The following is an 18,707-nucleotide window of genomic DNA, read 5'->3' as shown; positions in this document are numbered from 1 at the left end:
GTTACGGGTAACCGCAGGTTGGAGACGATTCAACACGCACACCTATCAAACGTCAGCAACGTGTCATGCGGCCCGGCACGTCACAAAAGCTGATCGTAGTCTAGCGTTCTGTGGTGGAACAAGTTCGGGCCGAGTCGGCTTCTGGATTCATATAGAAATTGAACAACTCGCTGAACACTGAACCTGCTGCCAAGACCACGTTTCCCTCTTCTGTCTGTGGGGGGCACTTGACTTTCTTACAGCGTGGACACCAACCTGATCGATCACCGCCGTGCGATCAGCGAAGGACATCAATCAGTGAACTGCAGTATGTGCGGTGCAACTCGTCCTTTACCTTCATTAAAAGCTGCATTCACCGGCTCTACCTGGCCGAGGTCCCCGCCCGCTGAGCTCTGATTCAGCTGTTTGCGGCCTACTGAAAGTTTTTTAAGAAACTCTCATTCATCACAATGTTTTGTGTGTTTTCACTATAGACACTATATAGGAAGTGAGGTCAATCCTCCTGACCTTCAGGCTCAAACTGTCTTGATCGAAGCAGCTACGAAGCAACGCAGAAAAGAATCACCTCATGAGTTTTACAGTTGGTTTAGGAAAGCTTAGATTATGTGCAGGAACGAAGCATACAGGGGAGAGGATCTTTAAAACGATCTTCCTCCAAAACCTACATGCAAGCATGAAACCTTTGCATGTCCCCAAAGGACAGACGAAGCCCCCCAGGCTGTCGCTTAAACTCAAATTTACCACAGCAGAGCTCCCCACAGTGACGTGCTCGGACCTCTGGAAGACCTCAAAGCTGTAGGCCCTCGTCAGCATATGCACACAAGCCTCCTTGACGTCTCAACGGCACTTATGAAAGGTCTCCTGGATGCTCGCAGGTCCCCCTTTCCAAGGAAGTGGTGATAGACACTGACCTCCGAGCACAGGCCACTCAGAAAGTTTGCAGATCTTTGAAGCTCAGGGCTTCGCCTTCAGCCCCAGGTGCTCAGGAGCTCCGCCTTGGTCTGAAAAATCTGCCTTTCCTGGCCCCCATAGTTTTGTCCTTCAAATCGCAAGCAAGGCCCAAGCTTGTGCACAGACAGAGAAACTTGACTGAGCAGAGTCAAACCCCCATAGGACACGTCAGCGATTCCAACGATCCTTCATTGCTTGAACCAGTGTAGCTCCACCTATGCAGGCTCCGACGCGACGCCTCAGTTCATGTGCGCCTCTCCAACAGTGTAAGCGCACATCGGGGGACAGCAAGATCTGTGTTCGGTCAGCTTGGGCTGCTTGTGTTTTCTGATGCCGGTGGAGATCGTGGTCTATATTAAGGAAGCTGAAGAAAGACTCAGTCGTCTTCTCCTCTTCACACGTCTAACAAAGACCCTCTGCTCACTGCGCGTCGCTCTCTGTCAAGTTTCCATCCAAATGCAGCGTAAATCCTACAGTAACAAATTTCCCAAAAGAAAACGTGACTCGCTGCTCGTCTCCGCCCGCTGCTGCTGCTGCTGCGAGAACGCGAGCTCATTGGCTGACGGAGGTGAACGGCCGGTGGAGCTGATCCCCCAGCCGCTGCCGTTAAAGCGTCGCAGAAGAAGAGGACGCAGCGAGACGACGTCATTAAAAGGGAAACCATGTGGGAAACATGATGGAAACGAGACGTTTCTGTCGGCTTCATGTGTTCGTGTGAGGAAGGCTCCAGCCTCCTCATCGCTCCGCACACAGCTGATGCTCTCAGCTCTTCAGGCTTCGTGACGTCAGCAGTTATTCTCTCCGTCTGCTTCTGGTTTCACCCACAAACAGCTTCCGCGCTTCAAACAGGAAACACATTTTTGTGAAAATGCACATAAAAACAGGTGGATGGAAACGCACTCATTCTGAAGGAACCAGCGTAACCACAGCGACTGTAGTCTCAAATTCAGTAATGAGACAAGGACAAACACAAGTTGCCTCAGAGTTTCTCTGTGTAATATAGCGCAGGATGTGGCCCAGTCATCAGCGTTGTGGTGGTTTTATCGACGGCGGGACGGCTTGCGTCCAGTATAAATCCAGCTTTACGCTCAGCGTTCTGTATTTACGTCTCAGAGTCGGCGTAGAAATGAAAGACGACTAAAAACTCTCCAGAAGTTTCAGGAAACGTTGGTGTACACTTTCTTTGGGAGTTCGCTGTTAACGTCATCAGTTAGCGTCTGTCCATCCTGAGGAGTGTTGTCACAGAGTCTGAGGGGAGGTCATTATCGTCCTCCGCCCCCAGTGGACCAGTGAAACCAGTGCTGAGGTCTGCTCAGGCTGATTGGTCTCACTGGTTAACAGCTCTGACTGTAATTTGCTTCAGAGGGAATTCATGGAAACTGTGGCTAATGTGAAGATGCCTCAGGGACAAACATGTTGACAGGATGAAATGACCTTTGACCTGAGGGACTCGGCCCAGTGATCTAACTTCCCCCAACACCAGCAGCCTCTGTGGGGTTTACATTAGCTTCAGCTGAGAATAAGCTTAGATTGTGCCAAAGGTTTCTTTCTTGAGTATCACTTCGGATGTTTTATTGGGGGTTTGAGAACTTACTTTCTTTTTTTACAGGAACAGTCGGCAGTCGGTTCATTATGTCATGAAAAGTGACAATCAAACCAGTTCCATATTAAACATGCACTCTGTAAAGTCTCTGCTAATGTTGACGGCGTGTTATTCTGCCAGTTTTCCTGCTCACGCTAAATAAAACGAGGCATGGGACAGTCGTCAGTCGAACATTTGTAACATTTAAAACTTCACAAATGGCCGGTAAAAAAATGTTTTCTAGGATTTATTAGTTGACATAACTTAAAGCTCCAGCGTGGAACATTCAGGAGCAGCTGTCGGCAAAAATATAATATTCATATGTATGTTTTCATCAGTGATTAATCCCCTGAAAATAAGAACCGCTGTGTTTTCGTTACCTTAGAATCAGCCTTTATATCTGCAGAGGGAGCGGGTCCCCTTCCACGGAGGCCGCCATGTTGCACCGCCATGTTTCTACAGGAGCCCAGAACGGACAAACCAGACACCGGCTCTACAGAGGGCCGTTATCGAGTTTCGCTTCACCGTAGTTTCTCCTCCACGCCTGGAAGGGGAGGGCGAGGCGAGCGGTGTTCAGATGGTTGCAAACTGCAGTTTCACCACTAGAGGCCGCTAAATCCTCCACGCTGGATCTTTAATGTCTCAAGCATGTTTTAATTTTTCACTGTACACTCTGTGAGCATTTCTGTGTGTTGCTTTATGGGACACAACAAGCCCTACCAGGTAACGGACCCCTCTTTGAAACTTTAAAGGGACCACCGGAACGATGAGTTAATGTTAATGAGTCACTGAACCGACATCTCAGCTGTGAATCTGGCCTCCGTGCCGTCACTAGGAACCTTCTTTTGTCTTCGATCGAGTCGACGTGACGGTGAATCAGTTTCTGTGCCTCTGATTGGTTTAGAGCGAACAGCTGAAGCACATTCGATGTCTTTTCTTGTGGCTCGGAGGTGCTTTTGAGGATTTATGTCATTTTAATTCGCGGCCGAACTGTTTTCCGGCTTTATCAGTGTAAGTTTTTTAATGTGGTGAAACTTGAGTGAACCCCTGAGGACAGACTGCCAGAGGGTTTCAGTTGTTTCTCTGAAGCTTTGATGAATCTGATCCTTCATCATAAATACGTTCGTAGACATGTTTGACTGTAAAATCACGAAGCGTTGGACGTGTTTCCCGTCCTTTGCACGTGAGCAGAAAGCCGACACACGATGTTTGCTGAGTTTCGATGTCTGTTGATGTTTTGCGGTTGAAGACAGATTCTGTTTGCAGATTTGCTGCTTTTCTGTTTCTCACCAGAGAAAAACTGAAACTCTTACGACCTTTCCTCATAAAATTACGACACGATTGTCAAAGTTTTAACATTTCTTCTTGTACAATTGTGTATTTTCATCAAAATACGTCTTATTGTAAAATTCTGACTTCTTGAAATATTAGTTTGATTTCATAAAACTACAACTTCACTCTCGTACGACTTCTTTTTCAATTACGTCTATTCTTGAAATGTTGTAACTTCTCCTGAAACTGTCCGAGTTTCAGCTACAACAAACTGAAGATAACTCAAATTGTAATATTTCAAGAAAGTTCGTACGACCACGAGATCCATCGAACACTAAAACATTTCACCGCGCAGCCGATTGTTCTTTGTTTAAACATAATTATTTTTATGCTGATTTAATTTCTTCCTGTCGACCGACGCTGCAGAACTTCCCGATAATGAATGAATGAATGAATACTAATCCACATTTTAAAGTTTTATTCAGTATTACTGAACCACATTAACAGCAGTCTTTATTTGCGACAGTAAAAACAGTCCAAACAACCAAAGTGCCTCCTCGTGGAGCCGAACGATCCTTTAAGACGACAGCAGCTTCACGTCCTCCGTACAACACGAACTCAAACATAAATAGCTTTTATCTCCGAGTATAAAAATAAATAACATCCAGAGCCTGAAAGGAAACTTCAACATTCAGCTAAACATCAAAAACACAAAGATAAATATTAGAGAACATTTCTCCTTTCAGTCCACGTATGGAAGTTCATTAACCACAAAACTGTGGACCAGAAAAACTAGATTGAGGACTAAACGACGATTGTTTTCACTAACGATTAATATCGATTATCTTCAAATGTCTCGTTTAGTCAGACCAACAGTTTACTATCACAGCGATTCTTACATACAGTCTTTCACATCTTTTTAGCATTTTTGCTAAATAAAATGACTCAAACGATTAATTGATCATCGAAATTGGTGCAAAATGATTTTGATGACTAATAGTTTCAACTAATAAGTTTAATGAGCTTCAGTCGTTTTGTCGTTAATTAACTTCCATATAACTGAATTTATTTCAAGTCAGAAATACTTCGGAGTTCCTGCAGCCTCCGTCCCGATAACCAATCAATCACTCTTTGGTTGGACTCTGTTTACCCATCATGCTCTCTGCTGTGTGATAATGAAGGAAGGACACAGAATATCACAGTTCAGACCTGCGGCTAAATATTGATCTCTATTGATTATTTTGTTTATGAATCTGTTCACAGCTTATTTTCTAACATGAACTTTATCGACACCACGGAGCGAAGCAGCAGCCGCTCCGATTCGTCTACAAACGCGACAGGATGTGACATCAGCAACAGGAAACAGCTGTGGAGGAAGAGGTACGTGGGAGGCGGAGCTAGACGCAGCGGCGAATCAGGTTGTTCCTCTCGGGCTCCAGGAACTCGTCCAGCAAAGCGGCCGTGATCCTCCGGAGCTCGTCCTCCAGACCGGACGCCTCACTGCAACACAGAGACACACTGATGACGTCACTGAGGTCACGATGTCATTTACATACACGAGGAGAGGGACGAGGGCGTAGCCACGGTAACGCCGAGGTGTCGTTATTAAGAACCGGCTTCAACAAACGAAAACCTCACGAGATCAAGGTGGCTGCAGGTTTCAGACCCCAGTGCATGATGGGAAACACCTGGCTCCTAGAAACTGGTCTAATAACATCTGATTCAATCTGGATCCAACGGGACGTAAACACTCCTTTAACTTCCTGTTTGTGGCGGCGGCGCTGCTGGAAACGAAGTCGTTATTTATCTGAATGACTCGATGTTTATCTGTGTTTTAAAGAGGAAACTGGATCTGCAGTGAAGACAGAAAGTGACTTCACATCAAATGTGAGTATATTTTATATAATAATAATAATAATAATAATAATAAATGTTATCAAACCAGTTTTATATGTCGTGCTTTTCAATGTGCTCAAATTCAAGCTAGTACAGACAGAAGACGTGTATTTTTATGACTTTTTCCTCCTGAAGTCTAAAATCTGTTGAAATGGAAACATCAGTCTGGTTCTGGTCTTGGTTCTGGTCCTGGTTCTGGTTCTGGTTCGGAGTCGTGCTGAAAATAAAGCAGAGCAGTACTTAGTGCGTCGCAGTCAGCTGACCTGCTCCCCGGTGCGGCGCAGTACTCGGTGTAGTACTTGATTTTGGGTTCGGTGCCGCTGGTTCTCAGCGTGGCCACGACGCCGTTCTGCAGACTGAAGGTGATCATGTGACTGCTCCTCGTCACAGGAAGTACCTCCACAGGAAACACACAGAGGACAGAGTCACCGAGTACATTCACTCACACTGTACTTAAAGAGGCCATTTTCATGCTTAATGTTCAAAAAACACAGTATTTTCTCTTCCTGTACATTGATCCCTGAAAAGCCCAGTCTGCTCTGATTGGTCGGAAAAGGCTTCCTGATCAGCTGGAAACACAGCCGTAGCCATGGTAACCGTGGCAGGCATTATGGGAATGTCAGTTATAGTGACATACACGAGTAACGGCGTACGGAGCAGAGACTGTGGGAGACACTAAAGGGGCGGAGCCAAAAAGCGTAATATGGCCACTTTATACTTCGACTCCACTTTTTACTGCAGACACTTTTCAGATTTCACAAACAAAACGCGATCGGCTGTGAAGGTTAACAGATGAAACCTCCGAGGGGATCCGGAGCGGTTCTAACGCTTAATAAACGGCGTGCGTCCATGTTGATGCGTCAGAGCTGACACAATGAAACGCAGAGAGAAGCCGGTCTGTTGGCGGCGATCTGAAAGGTTTTAAACACGTGGAGCACTTTACTTTGTTTTGAAAAGTGCTGTTTAAATAAAGTTTATTATTATTATAATAAAGGTTTTTTAAGGATTTATGAAACTGTCGGACTCTGGATTATCTCTACGGCCGAGCGTTCTTTACGGAAACGACCACAACGACTAAAACACGAATGTGTCAGCAGCTATTTCACACGTTAGCTGATGAAACTGCTTTTACTTCAGCAGCGTTTTGTAGCGACTTCAGGTCGTTTCACAAACCGTGAATCCGTTTGTGTTTTCTGAATTTCAGAGTCGGTTTTTTGAAACTTCCACAGACTCGTAACCAATGAGCTCAGAGCTGTCGGAGAGCGTCCAATCAGGATGGAGTATTTGGATGTTCCCGACGTTCGGTCAGCAGTTTAAATCGGCGCTGCCACTTTTATCAAACGTACTAATGATTCACCATTTTAATATGTTTTTGTATTTCTGTGTTCAAACAGACAAAAACACGAACGATCACTTTCATCAGCTGATTGATCGATTGGTCTATAAAAGTCCCAGATGACGTTTCGTCCAAAAACACAAATATCTTCAGTTTATTAACGCGTCTGAGAAAGAAACTCATATTTCACGTTTTTACTTGAAAACTGACTTAAACGATTAATCGATTATCAAAATAGTGTCTTACAGATCTGAGGTCAGGCCGGCTGCTGTCGTATCCCGTGGTAACGTCTCTGACGTGGACGATCCGGACGCCGCCGCACGTCTTCGGGTACGAACCTTCGCCGTCAAAGTTCCTGATCCGACTGAAGATCTTCTGGATGGTGGGGGGGTCGTTGCAGACCACGTAGGAGGTTTTAGACAAGTGATAACCATACCTGGAGACAGGAAGTCACAACAGAAACAACTGTCAAAATAAGAGAAGAAGAAACGCTTTAACACATTTTCATCATCAAGAAAACTTCAGAAACAGGCTCACAGCTGTAACTCTGAAGACGGAGGAATCTAAACCAAGAAGCTCCACTTTAAAGTCATGGAACCTTTTCAAGGACCTTCAAAACCTCCTCAAGGGCCGTCTAACCTAAAGACTAAAGTACAGACTGAAGCCCCAGCGTGTGCCGCCCTCTGGTGGTGGAAGTGCCGAAGTACAGACTGAACTTGATTTTTGTAAACTGGATCTTAAAGTTCTGATTACAGTTCTTCATACTGTGGTTATTATTTTAACTTTGTCACTCGGCTCTAATCGTCAGGACAAACTCTTCACGAGTGTACAATAAAATACTTTTGATACTTTAAGTATATTTTAATTCTAAAGTACTTCTACTGAAGGGAAGGATGCGAACGCTTCCTCCGCTGTAACGTACGTCTGGTAGATGTTGTGCAGCTGCTGGTTCAGACTCAGGTTCTGGTTGTGGAGGTAAGCGGCCATTTCAGCCACGACGGCGGCCGAGCTCACGCCGTCTTTCTCAGGGACCAAAGTGCCGCACAGGAAACCTGGAGACACCAAACAAAACCACGTTTCTGTACACTTTTACTGGTTGTTACTACTTGTTTCTGGTGTCAAACCTGAAATCGCATAATGAGAAAATGTGCACTTTATTAAGTTTCTGCTCCACGTGAAATCTCTTACTGGGATCAACTCACATCTGGAAGAAATGTATCTTCCAAATATCTGACAACTAATAAGTATTGATTTACGTGACACGTTTTATTTCTGGTGCGCATTAATCTCAGTGATGAGTCAGGTGTGCAGCTCTCACCTGTCCGAAGGTTAGATTAATATTTTGGAGAGATGTTTATTACTCAGCATACTGACTCGATGTCACCTTTCTGCCGAACATCTGTTTGGTTTTACTCATTTCTCTGGTGATGCAATAATCTCATCTCTCGCTGTGTTTATTCCCGTTACAGAAGCGTTTCTGTGCGGTTCGGCTCTGCTGAAAACGGATCCGACTGTCGCTTCTGTTGGTCAAATAACCATAAAAATGTTACTTTATTCTACAAACACCGAGTCTCCGTTAACAAGACAAACTAGGAGGTGAAAAACAGCGAGAAACTGACTTCTTCTGTTGATTCAACGTCACAAAAACTACAGGCGACGTGAACCACAACGTCACCTGACCGTCAGCGCGGTGTGTCAGGGTCCTTCGAGTCTGCACTGAGGGTTTATACCAGAGAGACTCTGAGAGCCAATCAGCTGGGCTGACACGACGACTGAGGAGTTTCTCTTTAAATGAAATACAGTAAATAATAAACTTGGTTACCGATCGACTCCTCGAAGGCAAATATGACCGTGTTTCCTGTTTTGGAGAGTTCGTGTATTCTGTTCCCGATCCATTTAAACCCGGGAAGAGTTTCCTGTTGAACACAGACAGACAGACAGGAGACCATCATCATCATCATCATCATCATCATCATCACCACTGACGGCACAGATGTAGGAACATCTCAAACAGTCCTGACAGAACGATTAGTCACATTAAAGATTAGTCGTGTTTCTGATATTTCCGGATTCAAACCCTCGGACCTCGAAGTGGAATCCCTCGATGCGAGCGAAGGCCTGCAGGATCTTAGACGACACTGTGGTGGCCAACATGAAAACCTTCTGAGAGTCTGCGGGATCTGGATGAGCCTCCTTCCAATTGAAGAACATCCACCAACCCAACAGAGCCGCCAGCTCGTTACCTGTGAACACCTTCCAACTGCACCTGTAAGACAGGCAGACACAAGTCAACTGCACCCGTAGCGTTGTAGTCTGCTTTAACAGTCTCTGCACTCGAGTGCCTTTGAGCAAACGTCAGTTACCCGTCAGACTTCTCCGCTACAGCCAAACGGTCGGCGTCGGGATCCGTCGCCAGAACGATCCGAGCGTTTTCTTTCTCGGCCAGAATGAGAGAGAGCTCCTGGAGAACACGCGAACAGAAGAACTGATGATTACAACCAAATAATAAAATACTAAATTAAGGAATCACGTGAAGAACGGGGATCTGTGTCCTACCAGGACTGACTCTCCCTCCTCGGGGTTGGGGCAGCGGACGGAGGAGAAGTTGGGGTCGGGGTCTTGCTGCTCGGGGACGGGGATCGGTGGAGCGAAGCCGAAGGCGTGGAAGGCCTGCTGGACGAAGGCGTGTCCGACACCGTGGAAGGACGAGTGGACAAACTTCAACGGACAACTTCTGTTCAGATCCCTGAGAGACACGAGAGAAGCAGAGGGAGGTGAACGCCTCATCACATTACAGTCCAAAGCGACTCACAATAAGTGCTGAGGTGTGCAGTGATCCCGACATCAGTGGGGATCTCACTCCACCACTGTAGGACCAGAACAGAGAGGATCATGGTTTAGAGGAGTAGAATGGAGCAGTTCCTTTCACTGCCCTGCAGACCCCGTATCCCTGGGGTCTGGGGGCTAGCTGCAGAGGTCTGGGGTCTAGCTGCAGAGGTCTGGGGTCTAGCTGCAGAGGTCTGGGGTCTAGCTGCAGAGGTAGAAGGACTAGCTGCAGAGGTCTGGGGTCTAGCTGCAGAGGTAGAAGGACTAGCTCCAGAGGTCTGGGGGCTAGCTGCAGAGGTCTGGGGTCTAGCTGCAGAGGTAGAAGGACTAGCTCCAGAGGTCTGGGGGCTAGCTGCAGAGGTCTGGGGTCTAGCTGCAGAGGTAGAAGGACTAGCTGCAGAGGTCTGGGGTCTAGCTGCAGAGGTAGAAGGACTAGCTCCAGAGGTCTGGGGACTAGCTGCAGAGGTCTGGGGACTAGCTGCAGAGGTCTGGGGTCTAGCTGCAGAGGTAGAAGGACTAGCTGCAGAGGTCTGGGGGCTAGCTGCAGAGATAGAAGGGCTAGCTCCAGAGATAGAAGGGCTAGCTCCAGAGGTAGAAGGACTAGCTGCAGAAGTCTGGGGGCTAGCTGCAGAGGTCTGGGGGCTAGCTGCAGAGATAGAAGGGCTAGCTCCAGAGGTAGAAGGACTAGCTCCAGAGGTAGAAGGACTAGCTGCAGAAGTCTGGGGGCTAGCTGCAGAGGTCTGGGGGCTAGCTGCAGAGATAGAAGGACTAGCTGCAGAGGTAGAAGGACTAGCTGCAGAGGTAGAAGGACTAGCTGCAGAAGTCTGGGGGCTAGCTGCAGAAGTCTGGGGGCTAGCTGCAGAGGTCTGGGGTCTAGCTGCAGAGGTCTGGGGGCTAGCTCCAGAGGTCTGGGGGCTAGCTCCAGAGGTCTGGGGACTAGCTGCAGAGGTCTGGGGACTAGCTGCAGAGGTCTGGGGACTAGCTGCAGAGGTCTGGGGACTAGCTGCAGAGATAGAAGGACTAGCTGCAGAGGTAGAAGGACTAGCTGCAGAGGTCTGGGGGCTAGCTCCAGAGATAGAAGGACTAGCTGCAGAGGTCTGGGGGCTAGCTCCAGAGGTCTGGGGGCTAGCTGCAGAGGTCTGGGGACTAGCTGCAGAGGTCTGGGGGCTAGCTCCAGAGTTAGAAGGACTAGCTGCAGAGGTCTGGGGGCTAGCTCCAGAGTTAGAAGGACTAGCTGCAGAGGTCTGGGGGCTAGCTCCAGAGATAGAAGGACTAGCTGCAGAGGTCTGGGGGCTAGCTCCAGAGTTAGAAGGACTAGCTGCAGAGGTCTGGGGGCTAGCTCCAGAGTTAGAAGGACTAGCTGCAGAGGTCTGGGGTCTAGCTCCAGAGTTAGAAGGGCTAGCTGCAGAGGTCTGGGGGCTAGCTCCAGAGTTAGAAGGACTAGCTGCAGAGGTCTGGGGTCTAGCTCCAGAGGTAGAAGGACTAGCTGCAGAGGTCTGGGGGCTAGCTCCAGAGTTAGAAGGACTAGCTGCAGAGGTCTGGGGGCTAGCTCCAGAGTTAGAAGGACTAGCTGCAGAGGTCTGGGGGCTAGCTCCAGAGTTAGAAGGACTAGCTGCAGAGGTCTGGGGATCAGCTCCAGAGTTTTGGTTCCTAGTTGTAGAGGTTCAGGGACTCACTTCGTCCTCTTACCTGTGGAAGCAGAGGGAGGTGAGCTCGTCCATGTAGCAGCTGTTGATCTGGGTCAGGGGGTCGGTCCTCAGGGAGCAGCTCTCCACCAGCTCCTCCTCCCAGCAGGAGGCGCTCCAGGGCTCCAGCTGCTCCTCAATACTCCGCAGGATCTCCTTGTCGTGAGGTGAGGAGATCTGAGCGCCGTTACACCAGTACACCTGCAGAGGGCGATACGGTTACAGACCCGAGGCCTCTCACCGGCCGTCAGGAGTAATTTCAAAACTCACACAAGAAGAAATTGATTAACGTGCATCTGTTCATCGATTTCTTCGTAAAAATGGTGTGAATTTAGACGCACTCCTGACCGCGAGAATGCAGGAACCCCTGGTGGCAGAAAAGGAGTATAACTACAATCGCTGAGGCCTCAGGTGCGCTGTGTGGATTCAAAGATCATAAAAAGCTTTCCTGCCGTCTACCAGCAGGAGGCGTAGGGATTTTTCCTAAGAAGCATGAAACTTCCTGTCCAGTGTGCGGCGTCAGCCTGACTCGCGGATCTTTCTCACCTTGTATCCGTTGTCTTCTTTAGGATTGTGTGAAGCGGTGATCATCACTCCGGCCGCCGCACCCAGCTTCTTCACAGCGTACGGCTGGAAACAAACACACACATGTAATAACAACAACAACAACAACTACGCCCTGCTGGTGCCGATTCTGCTCCATCAGCTGCCTGCTGCAGGAAGTGATGCGTTAAGAGTTTCCTCACCACGTACGGCGTGGGCACGAACGTGGAGAAAAGATGAACAGGAACGTCTCTGCTGAGCATCACAGCCGCCGTCAACTTCGCCAAACTGAAAGGCAATAATAACAAAAACACAACAATTTTAACGGTTTTAAGTGAGTGCAGGAACGTCGCGTCCCCTCAGACGGCGTCCGTCCAGCCAGACGGCGCCACGTGTTCAGGTTTGGCCGGAGACGGAGCTGCTGTGACCGTATTTAATACTTACTGAGAGTATTATCATGCGTTATAGTTACCGCTGACTGCTGCAGCCGCTCTCTTCCTGTCCTCTGGAGTCAAAGCCAACAACCACTCCTCTGCTGCCGAAGTCTGCGAAATACCTGCACAGGTACGAATACAAACCCTGAAGACAGACACAGAAAAACTATTTGTAAAGCTTATTTATTTGCACACGTGACAACAAATGAAAGGATCAAAAAAGAGGATTGTGCTGTGAGATTAATAAAAGAAACCGAACGGGCTTCTCGTCAAGACGGCTTATTAAAAAAATAAATAAATCATCACAACAAACAGAAGGAAATAAAGCCAGTTCATTATACGTGCTGACAGTAAAAACGTTCGGCTCATTAAATGAGAAGCTGAACCGCAAAGACGCCACTGAACGTTTCTGCCATTACTGGACAACAACAGAGACACAGAGGACTCGAACCGGAGCCGCCTAGTCAGAGTCCAGACCTGAATCCTATTGAGATGCTGTGGCGTGACCTTAAAAAGGCAGTTCATGCTCGAAAACCCTCCAATGTGGCTGAATTACAACAATTCTGCAAAGATGAGTGGGCCAAAACTCCTCCACAGCGCTGTAAAAGACTCACTGCAAGTTATCGCAAACGCTTGATTGCAGTTGTTGCTGCTAAGGGTGGAGCAACCAGTTATTAGGTTTAGGGGGGAATCACTTTTTCACACAGGGCCATGTAGGTTTGGATTTTGTTTTCCCTTAATAATAACAACCTTCATTTAAAAACTGCATTTTGTGTTTACTTGTGTTATCTTTGACTAATATTTAAATTTGTTTGATGATCGGAAACATTTAAGTGACAAACATGCAAAAAAATAAGAAATCAGGAAGGCAAACACTTTTTCACACCGCTGTAAGTAATTATAGATAGATAGATATCTGCTTCCTGCTTCTCGTCTCTGTAGAAATATTAATGATCGCTGCTGTTTCTTCTCCACACAGCAGGTTTCAGGTTCGAGTCTGCGTTACGTCTTCACATCCTGAAGCCTCTCTCACTACTTTTGCTTGAAAAATGACAAACGGTGAATCGATTATAAAAATAGCTGCTGATTAGTTTTCTGTCGATCAGCTAATTGATTAATGGACTAACAGGTACAGTCAGCTCACCTGCAGAGCAGTGATTCGCGTCAGCGGCGTTGAGGCGGCAGCTCTACATAAAGTCGTGGTTTCTAAAAACTAAATATAAAATAGGTGAATGTAAAAGTAATTAACTGGCAGAGTTACCGGGACAGGTTCCTAATCTGTGTGTGCAGCTCCCTGCAGACTGGACCAGCATGAACTGAACTGGTTCTTACGAACTGGTCTGACCTGAGTGGACTGGATGACGGTGAGGTCGTTGATCCGGTTGAACCCGGCGCCCATCGGCGCTCTGAGTCCCGCCGTGCCGAAGCTCATCCTGCTCCCGAGTCTCATCCTCAAGTCCTGCAGACGACCCGCCGCCACCAGAGACTCCACCTGAGCCCGAGTCCGCCGGTTCTGCAGGAGAGGAAATCCATCACAGCCTGACGTATCGTCTTCCTCTGAGCCGCCGTTGTTATTAAAACACAACGGGCGACATGTTGCTTCATCACCACGAACACACACACTGTAGTTTATTCTGCCTCCGCCCCACACACACCGTCCTGCTGCCCCAAACACTCACTACAGCACCACATGTGGATTCATCCGCCGCTGGAAATAGTCCCCAACAGATGCTCTGTTTCCTCCTGTTGGTCTGATAGAAACTACAGCGAGCAGCTGTTTGAGGAAACTACTGAGCCTTTTTAAACAGGAAACTACAGATCTGTGTTTTTAAAGATCTTCAGCAGGAACCAACGGGCTCGCAGCTGAGAGCCGCAGACAGGAAGTGAGACGGACCGACGTGTTGCTGGTCTGAACGTGAGATTTATTTACTGTAAGAACAATATAGAATAACAGCAGACGGATACTTTAAAGTGTTCTGAGCATTTTACAGCTGAAAATAAGAAAAATAACATCTAATATTTTCAGATGCAGCCTGCAATTAATTTTTAAAAACCACAACAATAACATGAATGAAAGTGTTGAAGCAATCCGTCGATCGACAGACGTTCATCCGAGGACGTCAGCGTGGACTCTGACAAACTGAGACGGACGTTCAAACTGTTTTCTGTCATTTTATAGACGAAACAATTCACCGAATAACGATCAGCGCACCGATCAGTCGTGAAATCAATAGTTAACTGGAACTAAATCCTGTGAACTTACGCTAATAATATTTCTGCTGACAGTATTTCAGACTGTTAGTGATAATAAATGAATATTAATATTAATAACAAACACAGCCTGCTGTCTGTCTGTGTGTGTGTGTGTGTGTGAATCTGTTCCAGGCTGCTGACATTTGCAGCGCAGGTCAGCAGCCTGGACGACCTTTAAAACTGCACCGCTCTGAGGTCACGGGGGGGCGGGGGGGTTCAGGTTCAGACCACAGACCCGTTAACGGGGGACAGAAGCCCCGGCTGGGGGAAAAGCTGATTTTTGGGCCCCCGGTCGATCAAGCTTCGATGTTTCGCCACGAGACAGGAAGTGGTTGTAACATGACGGCCCCATCTGAAGCGGCGCCCTGAACACACCTGTGTTACTGTCACAGCGCCACCTACCGGCAACAGGAAGTCAGCCGAGTTACATCGAGCTGACGCGGCGTGGTCGACACCTGATACGCAGCGTTATTAGTGCGTGTTCTCTCTAGCGCCACATAGTGGACACAGGAAGTGACGTTTAAACAGGAAGTTGCTGGAACTTGAGTTCACGCCGTCCAATCTGCCTCTAATTCCACACGTTTGATAAGCAGGAACATTCAACGCCGGCTGCTGACGCGTTTTGTTCACTGCGCGTAGGAGTTAAACGCCACTTCCTGTGTCCACTATGTGGCGCTAGACAACACACTTGATGCGTAGACCACGCCGCGAGCATTTCATGCACGTCGGATCTTCCTGTTGCCGCCAGGTGGCGCTACTTCCCGTCATCACTGCAGATGTGACCGGTGGGACTCAGCCGCAGTGATGCAACGGATCTCGCCAGGTGCCGATCACATTTACACCTGCTGCTGATAAGACGTCTAGACAATAAACTCCTCAAACTAACGTCATCTGACTTTAAGGCTCCCGAGTTTCTGGTCCGAGAGCAAAACGGCGCTTTAGCTCTTCCTCCGGCTCACGGCTCTGACGGTCTTCAAACATCGCAGCCGTCTGTCAAACACAAAAATCCTCTTTAGACCAGTTTTTAAAAGTTCATTAAACAACCAGCCAGCAGAAAACAAACACACAGAGGTGATTTCATGGCCGAAAAATCGCTGCTTCACGCAGAATTATCACGTCACAGTCTGACGTCAGACGCTAAATCCTGAACGACGTCAGCGTTTTGTTTCCTGTCTGGAAGCTGTGACGCAGTTTATAAAAACGCTGATGAATATTTTATTTTATTTGACACAGAGTCAGCTGTCAGCGAGAGAAGATCCTTCAGCAGCAGCACGTGATGCTGCTTACACAACGAGAATCAGTCTTTTATTTATTTATATTTATTTATTTATTATACATCAGGATGGAGCTTCTATATGTTCACTTAGTCTGCCATAAAGTTTGCTTAAATACTAAAGTTTGTGCTGTATAAATAATAACCCACATCAGTGTGGACATGGACTCAGTGATGGTTGAACATCCAGCTGCTTCAAACTGATGCTCAGGGGGAAATAAATTATCTGGAAGCTGATAGATAAGGATGCCATTGCATTAATAATGTAAACACATTATTAAAACATGAGAACTGCACAGGCCTTTTTATGGCTACTTGCTACCTGTAAAGCAAAACAGCTGAGTCATGCTGCCTTTTAATCTCCATCACGACCCAGACAGCCGGCCGGCCTGCTGAACCGCACTGCGGGCAACACACACTCACTCCCCCCGGTGAGACACCCAGCCCACAAACACGCCGCTTGTCGACACTCAGAACTCCCATTTAAAACCTCGCCATTTTATATTTTCTTGCATATTGACCAAATGAATTACAATTTTAATCATGATTTGGCGGGTTGTCTTCAGTGGTTGGTTCTAGTGAAACATTCGGCCCGCAGAACTTCAACCCAGACGCTCTTGTTTAAAATAAATTTGACTTTTTTACAGCCGCTGCGCCAGCTCACAAAGTTTCTGTTTAACGAAACGAACTGCTACTGTTGTAAGTACTTTTTGTGCCGATTTGACCAGACGATCATAATTATCTATAATATACAGCACCTTAAACCAGTATTACCACATGTGTTCGCCAACATGCTATGTCATTTTAAAATGGTAGATTTTTCAGGGAAGTTTTGTGTGGCGTTCCCTCCACGCAGTCGGGCTCGTAAAGCAGCACAGACAGGGCTTAAGTTGACTTCCCAGCTGGACGGACAGACACTCACCTTGTCCCAGGTCAACCACTGGTGCACCGCCTTGTCCAGCTGCGGGTCGCCGGTGCTCCGGCACCTCGAGTTGGCATTCAGGTCCCCGTTATCGTCTCCCATGGTGACAGACAGAGCCAGGCTAGCTAACGCTCAGTGACGCTGCCGCAGGGCCATTGAACCGCCGGGTAAAGTAGCAGGCGGCTAACAGGCAGCTAGCCGGCTGCTCTGTGAACTGACACTGTGTTAGCTCCCTGCTGTTAGCCAGGCTAACGTTAGCTAGCACATGCTAACCGTGGCCGTAAATGTTCCGCGGTGAAGTTACACATGACAGAATAAACTCCAAACAAGTTCTGAACTTCCGGTCTGCTATTAAAGTGAAAGTCCTTTGCTCGTGCGCACTTCTTTGGAAGGATAAAGGATGAACAAAACACTAGTTTTTAACTTTATTTGGACCTATAATGTGTTTTCACACCTATATTATGGGCGGGGCTCCGCGGGTCCGACATGCAGGTAAAGGTGGGTCATAAAGAGTCAGGAAGTACGGAAGCCCGTTGCTGCCACGTTATAACGCGAAAAGTTTGTTATAATAAGACGTTTTCGCGTTATTACGACATGCTGAAACTTGAAACGTTTCGTGGTATAACAAAATAAATATTATTTAATTTTTTGTTATAACGTGAAAAAGTTCGTTATAACAATAAACTTTTCGCGTTATAACGTGAAACAGATTAGTTTTTATGAAATAAAATCCTATTTATTTACTAATTGAACCATACTGACTAATTTATTTACTTCATAGCCATATTTATTTATGTGTTTAATATTGAATATAATGGCAGTCCATACACGGAGTGTAGCATTAGCTGGTGTGAACGAACGTTGTACTGGACGGGTGCAAACACTAATAATGACGACTAATAAGCGTTTGTCCTTCAAAATTTCATGTGTGCTAAAATTTCAAGAACACAATTCCCAACTTCCGGTCTAGCTTATAGTTGTTAGCTTGTAGTTGTGAGCTGCAGTTGTTAGCTTGTAGTTGTTAGCTGCAGTTGTTAGCTTGTAGTTGTGAGCTGCAGTTGTTAGCTGCAGTTGTTAGCTTGTAGTTGTTAGCTGCAGTTGTTAGCTTGCAGTTGTTAGCTGCATTTGTTAGCTTGCCTGATAGACAGAATCCATCAGTGAACTTGGTGGATTCATTCAAAGGTCTGGACCCAGGAAAGTTGTTAGCCACTTTCCGACAAAAGAAATTTAAACCTGCATTAATTGCCGTTTTTGTCCACATTTTTTGATAAACACTGTCATATTATCAGGTTATAAGGTAGTTGTGGCTAACATGTTAGCAAACAGCGGCCTGTGATCCTTCATCAGCTCCTGAGGGAAACATCTGGCTCTTTAGCTGCTAGATGCTCCGCTATGTTCAGCGGCTGCTCTCTGACTGCGTCTGTCGGCTTTTTACAGCTTTTTGATCTATTGTCAATGTAAAAAATAATAATTAGCACTACTTTAATTAAAGGAAGCACATAACACGTAGTGAAAAGAACCTCTGAGCTAATGTCCACTAATCACAGGGTTGGTGGTTCAATCCCCGGCTCCTCCAGTCCACATGCCAGAGTGTGCCTGGGAAAGACACTGAACCCCAGTTTGCTCCCGATGGTCAGGCATGGCAGCTCGCTGCCATTGGTGGGTGAATGAGAGGCAAACTGTATAGCGCTTCTGGATTAAAGCGATATGTAAAAGCAGCAATTTCCCATTTTA

At 47.0% G+C, this 18,707-nt stretch overlaps 1 protein-coding gene across 2 annotated transcripts; it reads right to left on the bottom strand.

Moving 5' to 3' along the window:
• Positions 1 to 4,268: 4,268 nt before the first annotated feature.
• On the bottom strand, positions 4,269 to 17,470 carry pgm2l1 (phosphoglucomutase 2-like 1). Of its 2 annotated transcripts, XM_044201732.1 has the most exons (14): positions 16,974 to 17,468; positions 13,871 to 14,038; positions 12,564 to 12,670; positions 12,295 to 12,379; positions 12,095 to 12,178; positions 11,553 to 11,749; positions 9,594 to 9,783; positions 9,401 to 9,498; positions 9,123 to 9,303; positions 8,860 to 8,953; positions 7,960 to 8,089; positions 7,284 to 7,473; positions 5,965 to 6,098; positions 4,269 to 5,305 (listed from the first exon to the last, which is right to left on the bottom strand). In XM_044201732.1, the coding sequence occupies exons 1-14, from the start codon at positions 17,073 to 17,075 to the stop codon at positions 5,203 to 5,205; spliced, it is 1,863 nt and encodes a 620-aa protein (XP_044057667.1). In that variant the 5' UTR covers positions 17,076 to 17,468; the 3' UTR covers positions 4,269 to 5,202. The 2 variants fall into 2 exon arrangements, with proteins under 2 accessions (XP_044057667.1, XP_044057669.1); XM_044201734.1 differs by lacking the exon at positions 13,871 to 14,038 and having other exon boundaries at positions 16,974 to 17,470.
• Between the last annotated feature and the right edge of the window lie 1,237 nt (positions 17,471 to 18,707).

Source organism: Siniperca chuatsi, linkage group LG7, assembly GCF_020085105.1.
Source record: "Siniperca chuatsi isolate FFG_IHB_CAS linkage group LG7, ASM2008510v1, whole genome shotgun sequence".
In the NCBI taxonomy this organism is placed as follows: Eukaryota; Metazoa; Chordata; class Actinopteri; order Centrarchiformes; family Sinipercidae; genus Siniperca; species Siniperca chuatsi.
The sequence above is the reverse complement of the archived record's forward strand: the minus strand, read 5'-3'. Positions and strand labels throughout refer to the sequence as shown.